This window comes from Polypterus senegalus, chromosome 1, assembly GCF_016835505.1.
Source record: "Polypterus senegalus isolate Bchr_013 chromosome 1, ASM1683550v1, whole genome shotgun sequence".
Classification (NCBI taxonomy): Eukaryota; Metazoa; Chordata; class Cladistia; order Polypteriformes; family Polypteridae; genus Polypterus; species Polypterus senegalus.
In genome coordinates, this window is record NC_053154.1 from 111,698,175 (window position 1) to 111,723,545 (window position 25,371).

The 25,371-nt window shown below is 39.5% G+C and overlaps 1 protein-coding gene across 1 annotated transcript in view; it reads right to left on the reverse strand.

The window, feature by feature from the left end:
• The window catches only part of LOC120518095, a 40,135-nt gene extending 28,823 nt beyond the window's left edge, over positions 1 to 11,312 (reverse strand). The window contains exon 1 of the mRNA XM_039740700.1: positions 11,185 to 11,312. Within this exon, the coding sequence (XP_039596634.1) occupies positions 11,185 to 11,223 (39 nt within the window). The 5' untranslated portion in view covers positions 11,224 to 11,312. The remainder of the gene's footprint in view (positions 1 to 11,184) is intronic.
• Positions 11,313 to 25,371: the final 14,059 nt, after the last annotated feature.

Consider the following 25,371-nt stretch of genomic DNA (forward strand, 5'->3'; position numbering starts at 1 on the left):
ATAGACAATGACCCAAAACATACAGCCAAAGCAACCCAGGAGTTTATTAAAGCAAATAAGTGGAAAATTCTTGAATGGCCAAGTCAGTCACCTGATCTTAACCCAATTGAGCATGCATTTCACTTGTTGAAGACTAAACTTCAGACAGAAAGGCCCACAAACAAACAGCAACTGAAAGCCGCTGCAGTGAAGGCCTGGCAGAGCATTAAAAGGAGGAAACCCAGCATCTGGTGATGTCCATGAGTTCAAGACTTCAGGCTGTCATTGCCAGCAAAGGGTTTTCAACCAAGTATTAGAAATGAACATTTTATATGTCTAGTTATTTAATTTGTCCAATTATTTGAGCCCCTGAAATAAAGGGATTGTGTTAAAAAAATGCTTTAGTTGCCTCACATTTTTATGCAATCTTTTTGTTCAACGCCCTGAATTAAAGCTGAAAGTCTGCACTTCAACTGCATCTGAGTTGTTTCATTTAAAATTCATTGTGGTAATGTACAGAACCAAAAGTGGGTAAGAGAGGTAAAAGATGTAAGAAAGTGCCTTTAGCCCCTGAGACAGTTGAGGAAATTCAAGGTCTTATCGATTATTTTGAAAACTTTTTACACTAGCACCATAGAAAGCATCCTAAGACAGAGCTGCACATCATGGTTTGGGAACTGCTCAGTCCGAGATTGCAAAGCCCAGCAGAGACTGGTGTGTTCAGCAGAGTGCATCTTAAGGTTGGCAGTGCCCTCTCTGCGCTGTAGGACCAGTGCAATTAAAATAATTATGGATTCTACCCACCCCAGCAACAGACTGTTCAGCCTGCTCAATTCAGGTAAGCGGCTGTGCAGCTTAATGGCAAAGAGTGAAAGACTCAAGAGGTGCTTTTACCCTCAGGCCATTAGAATCCTTTATACTTTTTACTGTTTCAGTTTTTCACAGTTTAACTTAACTTAAATTAATTTAGCTAATTTTATTTTAGCTAATTTTTTAAAATCTTTTTCTTATTTTATTATTTATTCTACCGTGAGTTTGCTTTTGTTTTGCACAATCATGGTGTGAACCAGCTTTTCATTTAATGGCACATTGTACCTGTATAACTGTGTGTGTGAGACAAATAAAATTCTTGAATTTTTATACATTTTGCCACTGAGTAGAGATTTTAATGGCTTTAAATTAATTTAGCATTTACTTTGCATATTAACTGGGCTTGACAATGAATGCAGTGCACGTTAACTGCACACGTGAAGTTTCTTTAAATAAGCAGTTAGCTAGTTAAGATGTTAATTAATGAGCATTGGCTGTGATGGCGGTTGGCAGATAAGGTGTATGAGTATATAAAAAGTAAGGGGTAACTGTTGAGGTGAAAGAAGGAAATGAAAGAAACAGCAACAAAAAAAGAACAGGAAAGATTATGAAATATATTAGAGATCAGGAGTGGATGGAGAAACTGAGTTGGAGAGGAATAAAGGGAGTGAAAGGGTTGTGTCTCCTTTAGAGTGGTGCGTCTACAATGAAAGCAGAATCAAAGAGTCGCCACTTGCATCCTACAACAGCTTTTCGAAAAACTGGTGGGCCTTAAATACCCTCTAGAGGTCCCCAGATCTGCATTCGGGAAGAGCCATTGGTCTGTAATGGGTCACCGATGCCATTCTTTGAAACATGAGGAAAAAAAAGAAAGATAAATGTATTAAATGATTATAAAGATATATATATATATATCTATATTTAAAAATTGTAAATTCCTCCTCTACTGCAATGTTCACATATCTATTACCATACCAAATGTTACAAATTTTGAGACATTCTGTAACACGATAGTGAGATACGCATGGAGAAGCTTCACTAGCGTAAGGCAAATGACAGTGTCAACGTTCAAAATAAATGAAGATTTATCTGAAAATATAAACCAGAATTTATTAAATTTGAATTTGACAAGGGAGGTGAGGACACTGAGCCAAAGGCCCAGTGTGTTGCGAGTGGACTGACACTTTTCAGCAAAGCACTAAAACCCTCAAAACGTAAGTGAAATTTCAAAATGAACACCTCAAACTATTTGGAAAGCTAGTGGAGCTTTTAACAAAAAAATGACAGACTGCAATTTCAGAAACAGACAAGCTTATCAATCAGTCAATCAATCAATCAATCAATCAATCAATCAACATTTATTTATATAGCACATATTCATACAAAAAAATGTAGCTCAAAGTGCTTTACAAAATGAATAGAAAAATAGAAGACACAATAAAAAATAAACATAAGTCAACATTAATTAACATAGAACTTATCATGAATAGCACCGTCTAAGTGCGCTTTGAAGACAAGCTGTCTGTTAGCTAGGCATGTGGCACAGAGTAAGGAAGCTTTCACTGTCGCCAAAGAATTGGTGTTGCCAGCAGCCGCTGATAATCTGCAGGGAGATGACTGGAGAAGCTGCTGCAAAAAGCTACTGACAATATCACACTCAAATGACACTGTAAGTAGGCAAATTAATCACACATACATAGGCAGCCTAAGGAAAAAATTAAAGGGCTCACATTTTTCTTTCTAAGTGGACGAGTCCACTACTATCAATAATGCATCTTTATTGCTCGTGTATGTGAAGTATCGTGGTAGTTTCTTGAAGATGCCACATCATTCTGTGGTGAGCTTCCAACCAAAACAACTTGCTTTGGAATGTGTTTGTTGCCTTGATACTTCACTGAGAATGACCACGATTAGAATAACGGTGATGGAGTGTGCAGTGATGATGCCACCTCTATTATAAGGAGGCACGTGGGCATCATTAAGCAAGTCTTTGATAGGACACCTGTTGCTAAATGGACACACAGTTTGTCATTAAATAGAATGTCACCACAATTACACAGTGTAACGCAGTGAAAACAGTAAAAACTACATAAAAAAGGACAACTGCGAACTGCTGTTTTTTTCTGCATTGTGCAGAAGTATGGAATCAGAACATGTCCAGGTGTTGTATCACAAAAAGGTAAGATGGTTATCAAGACAAAAGGTCGGGAATTGTCTGTTTCAACTGAGAAAAGAAGTCCATGGTTTTCTCACAAATAAAATGTTCCAGGTTGGAAATGATTAGATAATATTTTTTTCACTGCTCAATCATTTAAATCTGTTCAAGGTAAAAAAAATAGCAACATTCTCAATTCTGACAAGGTTGAAGGATTTAAGAGAAAACTGGCCTTGTGGACAAAATGTGTTCAGGAGGAGACGATGGGCATGTTTACTCTTTTAAATGAAATTTTGCAAAACTCTCTCAATGTAAACATTAAAGATACAGTTAACCATCACCGGTCAAAGCTGGCTGAGAAATTTGTGGAATACATCCCAGAAGATCTCGGAGATGGCAATATGTGGATACTTGACCCCTATTCTGTGAATCCAATTATTAACGACACTGTGCTCTCAAGAGAGCGGGAAGCTCAGCGAATGGAGCTGTCAGCAGCCAGCTATTTAAAGCTACAACTGACCAAAGCTGGCCTGCTGTAGTTTCTTTTTAGATCACTGCATCAAAGAACGAGCTTGTCTTGCACACTTTAGCCATTCACTACTACCATATATATGCAAGTCTGTTCTTTCCATTGTGGCCTCAATCATGACTAATGTCAGAAACCAACTAAAAACAACCAATCGAAGAGTCCAACCCACCTAGAATTGAGGCAAATGCAAGCCTCTCACCGACTCTATAGCATGAAGGAACATAAGTATTAAAACAAAAATTTTAATACAGTAGAACATAATATTAGTATAGGTGAAAAAACGTTTCAATAGATCTTTGTGTTCCCACAACACATATGCAGCCATCTACGATTTATTGCTGGAGAAAACCTGGCTTTATTTATTTATTTTTTGTTCTTGCACAAATTTAGAGGCAAGAATAACACATATTTTCTTCAGGTTCACTTTTAATTTCTTATCTTTGTTGGTCTATAAATGCATATTCAGTACTTTTTTCTAATCAGGACTCTAAAATATATAATTGTTTTATTTAATAAGAGACAACTATGTGAGTTTTTTTGTCTTCTCTCCTATTAGACACATTAAACTAATATGTAAGTAACCCCTGTGATTGAAACGTTTGAGAACTCCGTCCTACAACACACTTCTATCACTTAATTTAAACAAAAGCGACAGGTTACACACTAAGGCAATTCACATTAAGAGCATGCGTTAGGCGTTATAACCGCTGCTGAGGACAGCTACAGTATACTGGGAAAACGTGTCAGTTAAATGATGTGATTAGTTCAAGAATATTGGAATATGACATTGAAATAAGCAACGAAACCAGATTTTCAGTTCACTTCGTTGTCCTTCCGCCTGGGGTTGCATACAATGCCAATACCAAAAACGTCTGCGTAGGATACACTTAACTTTAAGTCAAATTCCACGTCAAGTTTATGTTTTATAAATCCAGATTTTCTCCTAAGAAATTCCTTATGCATGTTTCCGAGTATAGGCAAGCTGTATATACAGGTATGGAGCCCAAACTAAAGTACGAGGTGCTGTTTAGGAGCCATTATGGCAAGCCAAATTAACATTTAGAGATATCTCAAAATAAATTTGAGCTATCTTAAAATGTAATTTACTTGTTAAGATATCTGAAACTCACTTTGAGATATCTTAAAATAATTTCCTGCACATTTTAAGATATCTTCAATACATTTTCAGATATCTCAAAATAATTGTGTCTGTATTTCAAAATATCTCAAATGAATTTTCAGATATCTTAAATTGACCTTTCATGAATTTTAAGATATCTGAAATGCATTTCAAGATATCTTAAAATCATTTCCTGTAAAACTGCGTATTATTTCAATGGGACTTCTTGTTTATTATAAGATATCTTAAAATGTATTTGAGATCTTGAAATGAGCAGGAAGCTGTTTTGAGATATCTGGAAATGTATTTCAGATATCTTAAATTGTATTGTAGATATCTGAAAATGGTATTGAGATATCTTGAAATAATTGAGTGTCCTTTTAAAGATATCTTAAAATGCATTTTCAGATATCTCAACATAACTTCCTTCACATTTTAAGATATCACAAATACATTTTCAGATATCTTAAAATAACTTCCTGTGTATTTCAAGATATCTCAAATTCATTTTGAGATATCTCGAAATAGACAGGAAGTCCCATTGAAAGAATAGGAAATGTTACAGGAAGTGATTTCGAGATATCTCAAAATGTATTCGAGATATCTTGAAATGCACAGGAAGTTATTTCAAGATATCTCGAATTGCATTTAAGATATCTTAAAATGCATTTCAGATATTTCAAAATGTACAGCATATCATTTCAAGATATCTTGAAATCTATTTAAGATATCATAAAATACTTTTTAGATATCTTAAAATAGATGCATTTTTAGATATCTGTAATTCAATTTGAGATATCTAAAATGCATTTCCAGATATCTTAAAATCCATTTTGAGATATCTCTAAATGTTAAATCGGCTTGCCATAAGCCATACTAACCAAGCATCTTCAAGCTCGAGTCAAGTCTGTAGTCTGACCAAAAATACAATGCTGCAAACGAGCTACACACGGTTTTGTACCTGTACCTGCTAAGTTTGATGCAGTGACAACCGCTGCTTCATCTTCAAAGCAATAAGCTAGGGCAGTGTGTTGAGTTTTAACATATTGCACTCTCTCAACAGTTCTCAAGACACCTTTCAATCGGTGGTCTTTTATTAATTCACCTTCCAGCGCCACTGTACGTCACGCGGTGTGAGCGCCGTGAGACAAACTCGCAATCACCTGACTTTTATACACACTTGGGCAACGGAAATCACCGTAAAGGACTGGACGTGCAGGTGCGTCTGCTGCCTGCAGCTTCTAAAAGTGACATTTGGATACCAAATACTGTTAAATGGGTGCCAGTTGTGTCGATATCTTTTTTAATCTTAACTCCAAAAAGTAATGTTCAAATAAATGATAGTAACAACTGTTCCCAACACAAGGGAAGGGAGCCATCTTTGTCGTCATACACCACCTTCAGCTTCTTTATGTCACATCAGCATTCGACTGGATACCTCACTCAGCTCTTTCTTTCTGTTTTCAGGTAAAAGCCAGCTTTCAGGTCTAGCATGAAAACAACACATCTTTTTATAGCTGCTATGTTATACTTACTTTTCTATTTTCATATTACATTTTCATCCCACAAGTAAACTATTCAGTTGTACAGGGTATTTTGTATGAAGTGGTGCCCTGTCCATTTCTCGTTCCTGCCTTGCACCTGATGATTGCTGGTATAAGCTCCATCTGCTGTGTGACCCTTTTTCTGGATGACTGGGTTAAGAACACAAGATACAAGTATTGTAGATAGTTGGGCTTTTTCAGATTTAGCAGCATGTCACATTGGAATCTGTCCATTACTTCATGCGATTACAGGTTAGTTTGGTTAGCTAATAGCTGCATTGTCTGAATGTCATATCCTAAAATTTCTACTTCAACCAGGAATGCTGCTAGACATTTCAGGCTTCATGAAAGGATATCATATTGTGCTGTCACCTGGGCCAAACCCAGAATTACTAGGGTGTTCAAATTAGCCAAAAGGTTAGGGTTGAATACTTGAATTAAATATAGGCACATATTCACATATATTCAAACTAAGGTTAACGATTTTAGATGTTCCTTGATTGCACATTTTTTATTATATCAACAGTAGCAACATGAACAACAAAAGCCAGAAGAAAAAAGAGTGATATTTGGACAACTGATATTTAAAATAATAAAATCACCAAAATCCTGCGGAAGTACACTCTTTAAAAGAGAAGCATCTTGATAGTTGTCTTGTCTTCTGTTTATAACTGGTAGCGGCGTAAGCAACAATTTTGTAGCAAGTTATAAAATCAGCCACAAAAAGGAACTTAAAGCCTTGCAAGCCACATGCATTGGCACTGCACTTCACTACATTTTACTGTCTGTAATGAACATATGAAGTTCAGGTGAAATCGCTCAGGAGTGCTTACAAAAGTTAAATGCTGTCATTAGTTCATTTTCCTCTCAGGTAAGTGGTTTCTTGCTCCTTGAGGTCAGAGGATGATCTCTTTTATATAAATGGCGGCACTATGACCAAATTGACTAAGATGATGTCTGTGTTCGTGTTTCTCAAATGAAGTAGCTGAATGCACTGAATGTTGCATTGTAATAAACTGTACATGTTTAGTCCTTACTGCGGTGGGCTGACGCCCTGCCCGGGGTTTGTTTCCTGCCTTGCACCCTGTGTTGGCAGGGATTGACTCCAGCAGAGCCCCGTGACCCTGTCGTTAGGATATAGCGGGTTGGATAATGAATGGAAGGATGGATGTTTAGTCCTTATTATATAGTTTTTATTGTAGTTTTAGACAGACATTCCACCGTTGCAGAACTGATTTCAGTGATGTTTGGGTGAGGGGAATGCATGTAGTGAAAGGATGAGGGGGCCGTGCACAGGAGCATTTCCAGAAATTGCTGGTATCAGGGTTGTTTTCCCCCTTGTGGTTTCCAGTCTGATGGACATTCTTTTCAGGGGTTCCCACGTGGGCATTCCAGGAGGGATTTCTGGGAGATTGGTCATCGCTTGAAGGAGTCTGGGAGAAGACGCTGATTTCCAGAAGACTTATGTAACTTCAGAGAAAATGTTTATATTCTTTATTTCGATACTACAGTCTTATTTACCGAAATACACCCCATTTCAATTTTCATTCAAGCAAACTCCTGTCAATCATGAAGCATCCACTGCATCCACTGAACGGTATCATCTCCAGGCAGAGGAGCACCTTCAGTGACAGACTTTTGTCACTGTCTTGCTCCACTGACAGACTGAGGAGATCGTTCCTCCATCACACTATGCGACTCTTCAATTCCACCCGGGGGGGTAAACACTAACATTATTCAAAGTTATTTGCATTTTTATTACTCTTTAATTGAATATTGGTTTTTTTTTTGTATCACTATACTGCTGCTGGATTATGTGAATTTCCCCTTGGGATTAATAAAGTATCTATCTATCTATCTATCTATCTATCTATCTATCTATCTATCTATCTATCTATCTATCTATCTATCTATCTATCTATCTATCTATCTATCTATCTATCTATTTCTTGTTGATTACTTAACAATAAAAATATGCCTGGAGTCTCATCCAAATTGGCTTCTTGTTTGATTTTTTTAATCTTTTTTTAAATTTGTTTTTAAGGATGATGTTTTTCCAATAATATATTCTTAATACAATTTTAAGTTTAGAGGAAACAGTTCTCGCTGGTACAACTGGCCGAGGCAACGGATCAACTCTGGACAGCACTTCAATCCATAGTAGGTTGCACACCAGTACTCATTGCATTAAGGCTTAATTATTGTTGTCAGTCAACCTAACACCCATGTTTTTGTGATGTAGGAAGACGACCCGTGCAGATACAAGAAAAATGTGTAGACGCCACAACGACAATGATTGGACTGGTGTTGAACTCTGGAGCAAGGAGGCAGCAACTTTATTGGCTTCACCACTGTATCTCTCAAAAAGGTATTTATGTGATAAATAAAAAATATTTAAATAAAGATTAAAAAGAAATAAACAAGGGGTCCAGAAAATTTCTTAGGTTCAGACAATAAAATGTATTAGCATTTCACTGATCCAGCATGCAGTGTTCTAGTGTCTTGCCTGGTCTTTGCTCTGTGGAGTTGTCTTGTTTTTCCCCATATCTGAATTAGCATCCCTCCACACCAGAGTGTTTTAGGTGAAATGGCAATTCCAGATTGCCCGTTTTGGTGGCATGCCTGTGATGGGCTGTTGCCTTTGTGCCGGATGCTGCCAGTCTATTAATCCCCACAACCCCCTATCTGTTAAGTTATTAAGAGTTGTAGTTCAGTGTTTTATCTGGTAATTCTAGCAATTCTTTTGCTATAAATATATGAAACTTTGTTTCCTCTTTAGCCACATCTCTACACATGTAATAATCATATTGGTCAACTCATTGATTTCCAATATGGTGTGATTACATAGACTGCCGCAGTCATTGATTCATTGATTACCTATACTGGCATACGGTATGGTACCTATACTGGTATATACAGCATTTACGGTAGACTAAGTCATCGGGTTATTTACTGGTTGACTATGGTAAGAACACATCATCTCAGAAACATCTAAATACTAATATTTATTTTTTAATAAAAAATCATTCATTTGTTGTAGGTTGTTCATGTTATTTTTATTTGGCTGGTGTGTAAGGACTAACTAAAAAAGGTATATGAACGAGTTGCCACACTGACCAGTCCCAATAGAAATCCCAGTTTACTTTATGTTCGGACTTAACCAGTATCACACTTGTCACAGATGTCTGGGGTTCTTACCCAGCCAGGATGTCTGGAAGGACTGGAAGGTGGCATTAATAGCTTCCGGGCCACGAGGGGGCAACCTTCCAAGACTAAGAGAGGACCACGGGAGAGGAGCACACACATTCCAACCCATTGGGACACGTGGCCACTGCCAGGGGGTGCCTTAAGCCTCAGGGAACCCGGGAAACAGTTACTTCCGCCACACTCGGCAAGATGGTGGAAGAACCTGCCAAGGACGCCCGGAGTGGTTCCAGGGCAAAGGGCAGCACTTCTGCCACACCAGGAAGTGTTGCCGGAAGGTCGTCATCAGCCACCTGGAGCACATCCGGGTGGGAATAAAAGGGTCATACAATCGAAGAGCTGGGAGCAGGACAAAGCTCCCAGGAGGAGACAGGTGGCCAAGGACTGAGGAAGAGAAGGGTTATTGTGGTGATTTATTTGCTGTGTGCATTGTGTGGTGTTCAGGACTGTAATCCTGTGTTTATTAATGTTAAATAAACGTGTTTGTTTTACAAAGATGTGGTTTCCAACTGGTGGTGTCCAGGCAAGTCTCACACACTGTATCCAGCAATCACCCACTAACAGGAAAATCAACAACAACATTTATTTATATAGCACATTTTCATACAAAAAATGTAGCTGAAAGTACTTTACATAATGAAGAACAGAAAAATAGAAGACACAGTAAGAAAATAAAATAAGTCAACATTAATTAACATAGAATAAGAGTAAGGTCTGATGGCCAGGGAGGACAGAAAAAACAAAAAAAAACTCCAGATGGCTGGAGAAAAAAATTAAATCTGCAGAGATTCCAGACTCCCTCTGGGCGGACTACTATTTACAGAATGAAAATTGAAAATAAGTAGTATATTGAATTAAACAAAATATAGATAATTATATACAGTTTAGTGGGTTGGATTAATGAGTAGGCTAACCTAGGCTGCAGCCTAGGGGTCCCAACTGACTGTAGGGTCACAGTTATGGGAAAAAAAAGTAATTGGAGATATTTGTTACAGTAGTTACTTTATGGGTGTATCTTACACCACCTGGACGGATGGAGTGGCCATTGGGACTAACGGGACAAACCCCACCACTCAGTGCAGCTCTGTTGAGCCACAAGCCGTAAAGAGATTATGAGAGAGAGGGAAGCTTGACGTGAGTGGCCCATGTTGCATCCTCATTGCACCTGTTAATCCTATGATCAGACTAACTTTTGGTCACCCCGCACCGATGCAAGCGAGAAACATGTGCGAAAGGAAGTCATAAGTTAAACAAATTAGCAATTTATGCGCAAGTGACTGCAGCAGGGTCAGTGTGTACAAGCGGTGGTCAGTACAATAAAATTTTTTTTTGCATGTCTCCTCAGAACAGTTGACAAAAATACAATACAAAAAGTTCTTGTCATGTACAGAATATACAGCAAATAATTTATTAATCAATGGTTGCAGTGCCGAAAAGTAAATTGAAAGATTAGAGCTGTTTACAAGACAACATCACAGAAGGCTTCTCTTTAGTTTTTTTTTTTTTTTCTAAATTGTTCTAAGCTTTATTTTGCAAGGACGCCAATGTGGAGTGGAGTTAACATTACCTGTCAAGCCATAAACAGATATTTAGATAGAACTAAAACCTCTGTTTGTCACCAATAGACCCTCACACATTCATTTTTGTAAGGCATCTGCAATGGAGCAGAGAACAGCCGAGGAGAGGAAGAAAGACAAAGCAGCTGCAAGGGTATCTTTTTTACATCAATGCAAAAATTACAAGCTGGTTGTGTTAATTATTTAGTGATCGAAGGAAAAAAAAATAGTGTATTAGATGTACATTTTTTTTCTTTAATATGTTGGTTGTTTATGACAGTACTTACCAATAAGGACAAAAGTGGGTGGCTGCTGTCCTTTTCCATTCATTGTTTTGTAGCCCTGGGGTCTGCTCTGCTTATCATCAGTTCTTAGTTTTTGGATACCATTAAATGAGCAAACCTACAGAGTTCAACAGAAAATGTCAAAACAAAGTTAGAAATTTTAAGGACAAGGCAAAAATACAGATGTTTCTTAATTCATTGTATTATATATATCATATATATTATCATATATATATATATATATCATACGTATTACATTACTGCACTTTTATTAATGCAAAATAAGAGAAGGAACAAAAAACAGATAATTGAATTGGTAAAAATGATTGATTGTGAATCTGATTGAAACAAAAACCTGAGTACAATACTTGACTTTACGTATACTGTAAGTCAATAGGGAGTAATATGTGCCTGTTCGTTCGAAGGGTACAAGAATAGCTGGCGTCTGGTCAGTTGTGGAGTGCCAATCTGGACAAAAGTCCAGGACTAATTTCTGATGCCAGTCCATTCCCGATTACCTGTCACTAATGCCAATGAAGAGTGCTTTTTATCAAAGCAGGCTCTGGCATAAAATAGACTGAGGTCTGCTGTGCAACAGGGAAGACACAACAGTCTAACTGTGATGCCCCTTGGGATTGAGAGGCTTCAACAACTGGATTTCACAGAATAAAAGGATTTTGCTGCAATGAGCACCAGAATAAAACACTTACAAAGGTAGAGATATATGTTTTACTATTATGTTATTCTGTGCTATGCATTCACCTCAGGTTTGTGGATGTTGTGCATTGGCTTAAGCTTAAAACCAGACTGCTCCGGTCACTGGTAGGTGAACAAGTGATCGCGGATCCTATTGAGAATGACCCTAAGAAGGACCATACCTGGAACTGAGAGCAGTGTTATCCCCCTGTAGTTGCTGCAATACTAGCGATCACCTTTCCCTTTCCAGATAGAGATGACAAGTTCCGTTTTCCAGTCAGGTGGGCTGGTGTCTGGCTCCCAGATGGAAGCAAAGATTGCTTGCAATGTCAGGATGTCAGCCTTACCACCAGCCTGGAGAAGTTCACCCTGGACACCACAGATCCCTGTAGCCTTCCCTACCCTTAGCTGGTTCACCACCTGTGCAATCTCAGTGAGACTGGGTGGATTACAGCTAATTGGAGGATCACCTTCAAGAACTGTGGACCCAGTGATGTCAAGCATCCCGGCCAGAGGATCAGCTTTGAACAGCTGCTCAAAGTAGCTTACACAGTGGGTCACAACTGCAGCATCATCCATATGGACCATTCCATCACCTGCACTAACTGCGACTCTCCAAGGAGCAGATTCACTTTTATTCCTCTCATTTCCTCCGTAAGCAGGATGTGGGTCACTAGACCATTGATGGTGAGTCACTTGTGCACAGATTCTCTTATCTCTATCAGAGTTTTCACAGTCATCCTTCTCAGTTCCCAGTACAGACCAGAGTTGCCATTAAGCTGTGTGCTGTGACTCCACTCACTGATATCCAGGGTGCCCTGCAAGATGAAATACCTCCTTCTGCGAGCACTGGCAACACCAACACAACCCTCAGCAACTTTCAGGGTCTTGTCACGGAAGGTCTCCCACATCACATTGGCATTGGTAGTCGCACCCAAATCTGTAAGTTCCTCACGCAAACTACGTGCAAACTCATTAGAAACAGCCTGATGTTGAAGTCTGACTAGGTCCAGTCTCATTCTCCCAGTAGGTGATAGCCAACTGGACCTAAGCTGGCTCTTCAGAATAGCAACAACAAGTCTGCGGTCTCAATTCACAAACTGAGCACTTCTGTAGACCCAGCAGTTCTGTAGGAGGATCCAGCATCTGCCCACAAGGATGTGATCGATCTCCTTCACGGCACCACCAGTACTGGAGTACCAAGTCTAAAGATGTGCCTCATGGTGCTGGAACCAGGATTTAGCGATCCCCAGCTCCTGACCTTTTGCAAAGACAAGGAACATGGAGACACTTTCACCATGGTCGCCAGACCCATAGGGTCCGACACTATCCTTATAGCCTACCCTGTCAGTGCCAGTGGTCGCATTGATGTCACTTTGTGGGCACCCTTCATCCACCAAGTGCAGTTGCAAATGAAATTTCTCCCTCATTGAGATATCACTCACCGTGGTTAGAACATACACTGAGACATCAGACTAGACAGTGCCTTAACCTGAGCCTCATAATATGCTGTTCGAAAAGAGTGACATTGGACACCATCAGAAGGAGCCGATCTGCCACAGAATCAGCTACTCCCTGCATATGACAACCGTCAAAGCAACCAGACCAATAAAAGGTGTACCTACCTACAGAGATCTGGCCAGTCCCATGTCTGCACAAGTCAGAGAGTAGCGCGACTGAAATATGGAGTTTATGAAGCTCCTCTGACAGCAAAGGAAGATGGTCATCATTCCGGAGAGACAAGGTATTCCATGCGCCTACCTGGATGGACCTCCTCAAATTGGGACCTGAGTGCTGCCGTGCAGAGGGTGATGCCTCAGCACCACACCAGTTCTGATCCCCAACAGGCCTGACCCCATTGGCTCTCTGGTGGTTTTGACTCTTCCGGGGATGAGGCTCCCGAGGGCTTTCCCCCATCCCTTCATAATACAAGCAGCGTTTTTGTGGGTGGCTGTAGAAAAGCTACTCCCACAGACAGCAGATAGGAGTTTTCCCTGTAAGTTGGAGGGCTGCTTGCAGGGCCGGATACAGTTTAATGTCATTCCCAGGACTAACAAAGGGAACGCTTTAATAGTATTTAGGAGGTAGGTAAATGGTTGTTCTGCCTCTTGAAGTTAAAGCACAGATATTGTTTGAATGAAAGATCTGGAGATGAAACATAGTCAAGAAGCCAGGCCAAGTTGGATACCAAAAGGTCAAAAACCCCAACACTAAACCAAAATTCTTAGTAAGGAAAATACATGCAGAGAATTGTTAGCCAGAAAAACAAGTAAAGAAAAACCCAACTGGCAAATCTTTGTGAATGGTATCTGCAATCTCAGACAACCAGGAACTGCATGATGCTGACTTTTATATCTCTGACCCTGTGATGTCACAAATCACACAGTTCTGGTTGACCTTGCCTAACAAAGGCATAGCAGCCATCAACAGAAATTCCTCAAAATGTTGATACCTGCATGAAAACAAAATGCAATTACTAGGAGAACTGTACAAATTGTTAACATTGTGAAAAAAACTCTATGAACAAAACAACACATGTCAGAGTCAGTGGGCTTCAGAACCCTATTCTGTACATTACCCTTTTGATAAAAGCCCAAGGAACACTTGGAAAAAATGAAGTCAAACAGCTGATCATTAACAGTGGTCAGGCTAACCTGCCAGATAGACAGGGAGGCAGGCCTGAGAACGAAGACCCAGTGGGGTGACATGTTCCTGTTATGGTCTCTTCTTATGTTACTTTGAGCACTCTCTTTGTGTACCCCTGTGTGTTTCTTTTCTTCTCTTGGCAATAGCTCAGCTTTTGAAGAACGTCAAGAGGTCGCTGTTCATTTTCATCAGACACGGACTGTAGATGCACATCACGGGGGGGCTGCTCATTGAAACTGATCTCTCATAGGGACCTGGGCATCAATTTGAAGGCTTCTGTTTAGTGGGCTCAAGTTTGTCTTCTTAAGTATAAAACAGACTGCAGATCCGGAGCTTATCAAATTCAAATGAGAAGAGGTTTAACCTTTCATCAGGTAATTAAGGAGAGGATCAGATACAGCACACACAGATTCGTCCTAGAGTTTCATGGCTTTTATTTCGCAGTGCTGTACTCTCAAGTCAAATACGTCCCGTGATATATCATCATTTCCCCCTCAACGCTAATATTTGTTTTCATGTCTATTTTTGTGCCACACAATGCATTTATTATAATCTTGCTTCAAGGTAATCCTTCAGAACAGGTTGCAGGACAAAGAGAAGTGAAAAGGAACATAGAACTGCTTTAAAAATGAGAAAGTTTGGACTTTAAAAGAGATGGTATGCAACTTTAATACTGACCATTGACCATCAAAATAAATGGAAAATTCCTACAGAAGCCATTTTTTTATGGCATTGGGCCACTATAAGCCACCAGAATAGCTTTACTAGGGAATTGTAACACCATTCTTACAGACAAACTTCCATTATTTGCTGTTGTGATGAAGGTGATGGGAAATATAATCTCTGCTTGCTTCAGTGATCCATTGGGTTAGGTTCTTGAGAATGAGTCTTGGCTATTTAAACTTTTCATTGCTTTTCATTTTAAATGGTAGGCATAGTCAGCCTGGAAAAGTCCTTCCTTATGGGGATACAAAATCTTCACTATGAATATAATCCTTCAAAATTGAAAGAAAGACTGGTGCAGTGACTACAGTATTGACCTTAAGTCCTTAGGTTGCTGGTTCAGATGTGTGAATGTGCACAAGTCACTGAACTAGCTGGTGCTCGAATTATAGACAAATATGTGTAAACGACTATAATGTGTAAGTTACCTTGGATCACAGTGTCTGCTAAAATAAGCAATGCCAGGAAAATGCTTTCCACATTGTGAAAGAGCTACCAAGGATACAAGTATTTGGACCTGTAGACTTCTACAGGTGGCATGCACTGAGAACATAAGAACATATGAATAAACATTTAATTTGACAACGAGAGGAGACCATTTAGTCCATCAAGATGGTTTGTTTAGCTAAAAGCTAACAGAAATTAAATAAAGAAAATAATTTAGATTAATAATAAATATAAAAATTAATACTAAAAATAAAAAATACTATATTTAAATTTCCCCACGGGATTAATAAAGTTTATCCAATCTAATCCTGTGGTGGGCTGGCACCCTGCCCGGGGTTTGTTTCCTGCCTTGTGCCCTGTGTTGGCTGGGATTGGCTCCAGCAGACCCCCGTGACCCTGTAGTTAGGATGTAGCAGGTTGGATAATGGATGGATGGATGGATCCACTCTAATCAAAACTTCCTCAATATCTCATCCAGATACTTCAGAAAGATTGTTAAAGGATAAGTTTGGTATTTTTCAAGTCAAAGTTATTTCTTCATAAACATGATATATATGCATTTGCCACACAAAATTGTGTTCTAAAGCATTTTCTGTAAATTTTCTATAAATTAAAAAAATATATATATCTTGCCCTCGCTGCCACTTTACAATAGAAGGCATTAGGGCATGGGGCATCACCAGAAAATAAAAGCTTACAAATATACTGAATACGTCCAAGACAGCTGTCGAGTATTGATCCGCATTTTGTGATGACACACACATTGTAAGATAGCTTATGTACAGTATGAGGTGAGACACAATAATAACCGGACTGGGCTTGGGGCTTTCCTGGAAAACCATCTGGAATCATAGAACTATATCCCCTCCTACACGCCCTCTCAAAACACAGACTGGCTAGGTGTATCCTGTGAAAGGCCCAGGCAGTATTTGCACAACAATCACTACATGAGTTGCCGCTATAATGTCAGGTGAAAAAAATCGAAAAGCGAATCGACATCAAATTTCTCACGAAATTGAACAAAACGACCACAGAAACTTATGAAATAATAAAAACGGTGTATGGTGATAACAGTTTGTCTCGTACACCCACGCTCTTCTCGGATGGATGAAAATATCAAAATGGTGAATCAGATTGTTCGAAACTGTTTTTTCCACAAAGCAGTTTTTGACTGACAAAAACATTCCTGTTCTCGATCATCCTCCCTATTTGTCCTATTTAGCGCCCTATGATTTTTACTTGTTCCCGAAAATCAAAAGTAACCTGAAGGGAACACATTTTTCTTCAGTAGATTAAGTGAAGACAGAAACGATAAGCCTGCTGAAGAGCCTCAAGCAAGAAGACTTCCAGCACGTACGTATGGAGCAGTGGAGAGATCAGGTGGGGGAGTACAGTATATAGAAGGTGACAATGTGTAGAATGCTGTAATTCATCAATAAGTATTTTTTTTTACTAATCTGGTTATTTTTATGTCTCATCTCGTATTGTATGTCATTTTTTATCAAAAAAATTCCCAATATTATGAGTTTTGGCCATTTTAAAAGAAGACCCGTGTGCACATCATCTCAGCATTTGTCGTCTTCCCCCATTATCTTTTATCCCCCAGGATGTGATTTCTTTTTGAATGATGTTTTGTGTCGCGTGGTTGGTTTTGTTTTGTTTTGTTCATTTGAGAACTCACACAAGCAAATTGAAAATGTATGCTTGCCACAAGAAAAACAGTACCAGGAATATGCAATACAACGATTACGTATTTCTAAATCCCTTTTCTTGTCACAAACGTGCATCAGAAACACAGAAGGCATGTTTTCTTCGACTGAATCTTTTGCCACTTCATCGATAAGTCTTTAGGCTTTTATTTTCTGGCGATGCCCCATTAGCCTCTGACGACAAGATATTTTTTTTAAATTTATAGAAAATGCTTAACTTTAAAACACAATTTATTTTGATAAATGTACATATACCATGTTTGTGAAGAAATAACTTTGACTTGAAAAACACTCAACTTATCCTTTAAGGTTTTTGCTTCACATACAGTAACACACACATATGCTCGTTTGCTTATTGAAATCAGGGTACAGGATTGCTCCTCTAACCACATGACATTTTTCCACCTCTAGTGGTCTTGGCACCAATTTACTTTGCAAAAATCCACAATGGACCACAACTCACAGTACTGTATGTCTCAGTGAAGTTCTCACTGGATGATTCTGAGTGACATTTGCGCTCAGATAATCTATAATTGCTTGTCTGTGTTTCCTTCCATCTCAACTCAATGAATAGCTGTCACAGTTAAAGGCGTATACACTTTTCTTTGTAGTTATCCCATGATGATGATGACTTTCCCTCTGACATCCATGCCAACATCACCTAAGCTACTGCACCTAATGATACGTCACCAAGTTGAACAGCCTCTGAAAAATCTGGGCTAACACTCAGCACTTTCTTGAACTTACTGAGATGTCTTCTTTCCGCTATCGTAAGTAATTTAAATAGAAGTTGCAGGTCAGCCCAGCATTTTTAATCTTGACCTTAAGTATGATTGAATATTATTTGTTTAATAACCTCAGCACCCCTACCTGTGTTGTAGAACGTGTTTTCAATTCATTCACTCAGTTGAGCATTTATTGTGGCAGTTCCCTTTGTGTCATGTGCCACCCAATCTGACGCTCATCACTTTGCAAATAGCACATCATTATGCTGAACTAATGTAGCGGAATAATTTTTTTGTACACATTATATTTAATTCTCTGCACTCTGTATAGTAAGTATATTATAAAATTAAATTGAGTTGAGCTGAAAGGAATGAGTGACAGAAGTCTTTCACCTCATGGTGGTGGAATACAACACGGCACATTAACAGCCAGGCGTCAGGAGGCTCTTATTAACAAACTAGGCTGACCCACCTTCACTTCTTAAGGCAATTCAATATGTAGATCGATTTGATATTTTATACAAACTCATTAATTTGATTATATTGCATTTAAGCGGTATTACTTTAATACTCGTAGTTTCTGTTATTTTTGTGATGAAATTTAAACTTTTTTTCTATATTGAGGTCGCCCTTTTGAACCCCACCTGACATTCACTACGCGGTGAGGCATTTGTACTCCATCAACATTAATTATTTCCAGGGACATAATTGTATATTTATCCAGCGCATCGCGCACAAAAGCAAGGGAACGATGGGAGCACCAGAACTCTACTCACATCATGTCGCTTCGTACTGCAAGCTGCAAGTAGTAAGTCTGTGATAAGCGGAATACCGCTGCGCTTTCCACTCACGGACGGAAGGACAATCCCGACCGCTTTATATAGTAAGTAAGAAAAAGAAGATATCGCACAGTCTGGAGTAGAAAATCATCTGTTACCTGGAAAATGAAACTACAAATCCCATCGCATTGCAAAATGGACGGGCGTGTGTGAAACTCCGCGCCTGCGTAGCACTCACGGGACGGAAGGACAATCCCGACCGCTTTTATATAGAAGGATGTCTTCACTCAACAAAAGATGGCAATGAAAAGAGCTGACATGAAACCTTTTCTTGCTATTTTCTGTCAATTCCAAACAGTGCATTCCTTCTAGTGACTTAAAGTGAAGCATGCTGGGTTTTCAAGGTAATGTCATTTGCGACTGGGCCCATCACTGGATTCAAGCACTTGGTAAGAGCACTACCAATAGACGGGGGTCTGCAATTTAGACATATTAGCAGGCTTGTGGCTCTTCAAGGAAGACATTGAGAGTTTTCAAGTCTTACATTTCAAGAATCTTTTCATAACCTTTAGACCCTAAAATAAGAGAGAGACAGAGAGAGAGGGAGGGAAGTTATGTTTCCATCCATCCATCATCCAACCTGCTATATCCTAACTACAGGGTCACGGGGGTCTGCTGGAGCCAATCCCAGCCAAAACAGGGTGCAAGGCAGGAAACAAACCCCGGGCAGGGTGCCAGCCCACCACAGAAGTTATGTTTCGGAAATCCTAAATATCTCCAATTGCAACACAGACCATTACAAGCCAATCACTCCGCCACAGCTGGCATTTGACTCGGATTACCCGCTTTACAAAGACGCTGTCACCAGGCAAATCATTCATCCAGCAGGCTGCCAAAACTCTCGGGCTTTGCAAGGGAAATCAGTGAAAGGAAAAAGGCCTCCTTGTGTATATTCGTCCAGATGATGCTTGATTTTTTTCAGTGCTGACTCTCAGCAGAAGACTGAAACACTAAATAAATTGAAATATGAATATTCATTATTATACATCTTTACATGGAGCAGACACTGGCAAAGGCCCACTCTGTACCCATTCAAATGGCATCTTCATTACCCCTCTGTGTCCCATATTTCTATTATTCTGTCTGCATTTGTTCTTACAGTCATTAAAAATCTAACAAGTCTGATGGTGTTTGTTCAGGTTGGCAGCAGTTGTTCACCATACTAAGGCTGCCTCAACAGCATACCACAGCCCTACAACTGCCCAGAGCCGTGCCTCTCCTATCTGCCCTGTGGGCATCACTTAGTTGCTTTCAATGCTGTGAGGGAGAGACAATTCACTTTTGCAATCGTTCAGCCATTCCTCTGTAGTTAGGGTACAAGAATAAAAGCAAACTCATCCAATGGGACTCAATTCAAGGTGCTAAGTGCATCACAGTTCCGACAAAGAAATTCCTAGTTTACGTTTTTAGTAGATAACCAACCCACCTGAATTGTGATAATACTATTGTCTGCTTAGGGTGTCCCGTGACTCGCAGCAGTGAACAAAAACTGAGGAGACCACAGAAAGATGAACTGAAGGCAAACTTCTAAAATGAAAGCAGAAGACAACATGGCAAAAAAGCACTGATGTTTTTAATAAAAGGACACTCTGCAGTGTTGGCATGATTTCTTCAGAAGGTCATTTTAGGTATACTGTGTGATAGCTGCTGCCTCAAGGCTTCAGAGGCCTGAGTGACAAATCCAATGTGGATCAATTTCGGTGTGAATTTTGCATGTTCTCCACATGGGCTCTGGTCCCTTTGAAATGCAAAATGTCCAATATGGATAATGAATTGATGGACAAAAGAATGAAACAACAAGATTACCACTTCTTGGAACATTCAAGCAACTTTAACAAGAAAAGGCCATTCAGCCCATCTATCCACCCGATTTCTCTATAACATTTAGTCAAGACTGGAAGGTCCCAATCTCTAATACATTACTTGGTATTTATAACGCAAGTCTATGGTTTTCTGTGTGAAGAAAACATTCCTAACTTTTTTGTGTATTTACCTTTAACAAGTGTCCAACAGTGCCCCTATGTTTGTGTTGAAGAATCTAACAGCTCCCTGTGTCTACGTGGGTTTCCTCCCACAGTCCAAAGACACGCAGGTTAGATGCATTGGCAGTTCTAAATTGTCCCTAGTTTTTGCTTGGTATGTGTGTGTGTGTGTGTATGTGCGCCCTGTGGTGGGCTGGCGCCCTCCCCAGTGTTTGTTTCCTGCCTTGCGCCCTGTGTTGGCTGGGATTGGCTCCAGCAGACCCCCATGACCCTGTAGTTGGTATATAGTAGGTTGGATAATGGATGGATGGATGGATGAATCTAACTGCCTAGATCTACTGTCCTTCTTCCTTTCTTAATTTAATATGCTTCAATCACGTCCTTTCTTCTTCTCTGTTTGACTAAACTGAAAAGGTTCGACTCCTCATAGCTCTTCTCTGGACTTTCTGTAGTGCTGCTGTGTATTTTTGCAATATGGAGACCAAAACTATACAGAGTACTGCAGATGAGGCCTCACAAGGGTGTTATATAACTTAACATGTCCTCCACACATCGTGAGAGATAACCTAACATCCATTAGCCATCTTGTTGGCTACTACACACTGTCAAGATGTAGATAGTGACGAGTCCACTACGACTTCCAAAGCCTTCCCCTAAGATGTACTTTCAAGTTTTAAACCTCCCTCCTATTGTGTATTCAGGTCTAACAATTCTCCAGCCCACCTCGATTACATTATATTTACTCCCATTCAATTTCATGTCACAAATCCACCCAAGCCTGTTTGCTGTCCAGGTCCCTCAGTAAAGATTCAGCTGATTTGATGCTATCTGCTACTCCACCTAGTTTAACGCTTAACCAACTTGTTGTTTGTATTTAAATCAATATTGTTCACATCAGTTAAAAACAGCAGAGGTCCTAGCCCCGAGACACTGCTTTTAAGATCACGTTCTTCATATCACCTGCTTAAATGCACCCCTTGTGAACGCTTGCTGCCTTGCACTTGAGCCAACTGACTGAACCAGGATGCTTCTTCTACCCTTTAATTCCTTCCCCTCTGATAAACTCATTTACTTATATAGAAGAGAAAAAAATTATATATTAGCATAAATAGCCATAAAAAGTAATTAAAAGCTTCTGAAACATTAGATTAAGCATAAATTAGAATGTCAAGCAAATAAGATAAGTCAAGCAAATAGTTATCTAAAAAATCAGGCATATTGCATTTTCTAGTAAAAAAGGAAAATTACCAGTATTAAGAGAGGAAGGATAGAACAGGGCAAGAATGACGCACAGAAACTACCCGAGGACAGGATAAGGAGGAATGAGAACACCTGTGTTCAAGGCTAGGAAGCTGAGGAACGATACCACAGACTTAATATATAAAAAATGGCTCTGGTAGGCACGTAAGAAACCAGCTGGCGGATTTGGTCTCGTCCGATGCGAGAGATGGACGTCTGAAGTGGAGCTCCGCTAGCAGTGGTGCTATTTTTCATATTATTTGCTTATTATTCTGAGATATCCTGTATTTATTCAACCCGAGAGGGACCGCTACAGTATATGTAAACACATATAAACATGGCCAACAAGAAGGGGGGTCCGAAAGAATCGAAGACTAAAGCTACATCCAAGCTGCGATCAGCAAGCCCTAGTTCGAGATACAGCCTCTCAGAGACAGACCTGGATCAGATGGGCGAAAGTACAGACTCCTCGGGACCACGGTCCGCTACATCGTCGCCTGCTGAGAGCGAAAAGGGGAGCGAAGGTGCGATCGTGAGTGCAGATGTGGATAGCTCGCCGATTGGAGAGGATTACCTGAAACTGGAAAAGGCCGGGAGGTCCGCGGCTTCAGTTACGCAATCACGCTGGACTGGAGCAGCGGGGACACCGCTTCAGCAGAGTCTGCTGCTTCATCTACGGTACAAGAAGGCACATTTGAGCTATCTGAACTGAAAGTGTTGCTCGCTGACCTCAGGCAAGATATAAAGAAAAGCGAGAAGGCTAATGAGAAAGCAACGGCAAAGGCACATGAGAGACTGAAACAGGAGATGAAACAGGCCAATGAATGTCTGCGACAGGAAATCCAACAGGCAAATGAAAGGCTTCGTCAAGAGGTACAGCTTGAACTTCGACAGGTGCTGGGTAAAATTGAAGAGCGCATTGAGAAAAACTCGGCTAAACTGAGCACGCTTGCTGATCGATTGGAGCATCTTAGTGAGACATTCACGAATCGGATCGAAATAGCCGAACATCTAGCTGCCAGTGCCGAGGAAAGAGCAGTAAATGTCAGTTCGGAATGTAAAAAACTCGGAGAAAAACTTGGAGACAGACTGGCTGCTTTAGAAGATGGGAATAGAAGGTATAATGTCAGAATTGAAGGCTTGCCGGAGAATCGAGAAAGTTTAAACCCGGTGAAATTCGCAACTGAACTTTTTTCTAAAATAATCGGGGCGACTTTAAAGCAGAATCTGAGATAGCAGCGGCTTACAGACGCGGATCAAACACCGCCAGACCCGACCAAGATCTTTTATAGTCCGCTTTGAACGATTATCATTTAAGTTAGAGGTGATGGAACTCCTCAGGAAAAAAAGGAAGATATTATATATGAAGATTGCCAATTCGTCTTCCCTGACTTCTCTCCAGCAACAGCTATCAAACGCCGCCTTCTATAATATTAAACAGCGCTACGGCAAGCCAATGTCAAATACGGCCTCCTGTATCCGCAAAACTGAAAGTGGAATGGCAGGGCATTTCTATGTTTTCGCTAGCAAGGAGGAGGCAGAAAATGAGTTAAGAAAGCTGATCCCGGGACTATTCTGATACATAATTGTGAGTCATGGCGGTAAATGATAAAGCTAGGATTAATAATCTACTGTCTGATCTATTTGTTTTAAAATACGGGTTTTTATCAGCATATATTCTCATATTCTTATATTATTATTACTTACTTATTACTTATCATTACTTAGTATTACTAGGGCTAAATGTTTGTGTTTTATTGTGCTTAATTACGTTTTCCTCCTTTTTTTTCTTTTCTAATTATTTCATGTGTACCCTAAATGAGACTGTTCAATATCATACCCTTGGTTTGCTGTTATTGCTATTACTGCATTAAGACTTGTTATGCTTGTTTTGGACACATCTTTAACACCATCACCTGGGTTTATTATCTGGGGATATCATCTTAATGCACTAAAATTGATGAAGATTATATGTATGTATGTATGTATATATATATATATGTATATGTGTATATGTATATATATATATATATATATTAAGTGCAAAATTCTTTTCTTTCTTTTTCCTCTTTTAAAGACTATATTGGTAACAGATATCTCTATCTTTTAACCTTAAAGCCACTGCATGGGGGCTTGATGTGCTTTGGACGTGCTCTGTCTCTGGGTATGTCAGAGGACTGGGACTGCATGAAGTGGGTTTTAGCCTCACCTGGGGAGGCAAAAAGGGAGGGCGGGGGTTAAGGGGGGAAGAGAAAGAGAGCAGGCTTGATCTATATCTAATCTATCATCTCAATCTTTATAATTATAACTATCAACGTAATAATAAGCTGCATGGCAACAACTCTTGGGGGAATAGGAAATTAAGACCTAAACTATTTCACTTCCAGTTAAGACTATAATATGACACCAAAAACTCAGAATCAGTGTCTCCATGATGGGACAGTTAACTCGTAAGCTGGAATGTTAAAGGCCTGAATCACGAATTAAAGAGAAAGAAAGTACTTTCTCACCTAACAGGTCTAAATGCTAAAATAGTATTTTTACAGGAAACCCACTTACTAAGTAAGGATCAGTTCCGCTGCAAAAGACTGGACTGGCCAAATGTTCCATTCTAGTTTTACAAAGAAAACTAGAGGGGTGGGAATTCTCATACATAGAACAGTACCATTTGTAGCATCAGATGTAGTATTGGATCCTGAAGGGAGATATGTGATGGTCATGGGAGACTTATCTAACTGTAAAATGATTTTGATAAATGTTTATGCACCTAATGTTGATGATAAGGAATTTATACAAAATTTATTTGCATCCATTCCCAATCTGAACACTCATAAACTTATAATGGCTGGGGACTTTAATTGTGTTCTAAATCCACTTTTAGATAAGACTTCCTCCACAGGGGAACGCAACTAACACCGCAAAGATAATTACAAAGTTTATAACTGATCACAACTTATCAGATCCCTGGAGGTTTTAAACCCAAATTCAAGAACATATTCTTTCTACTCACCAGTACATCATTGCTACTCAAGGATTGATTACTTCTTTATAGATAATAACTTCTTGCCTAAGATTAAATCTTGTAAATACGATGCTATTGTTATTTCAGACCATGCCGATGATCTTGGAGCTGAAATTACTAAGCCCCATACACTCACCCCAGAGATGGCGCCTCAATCCGCTT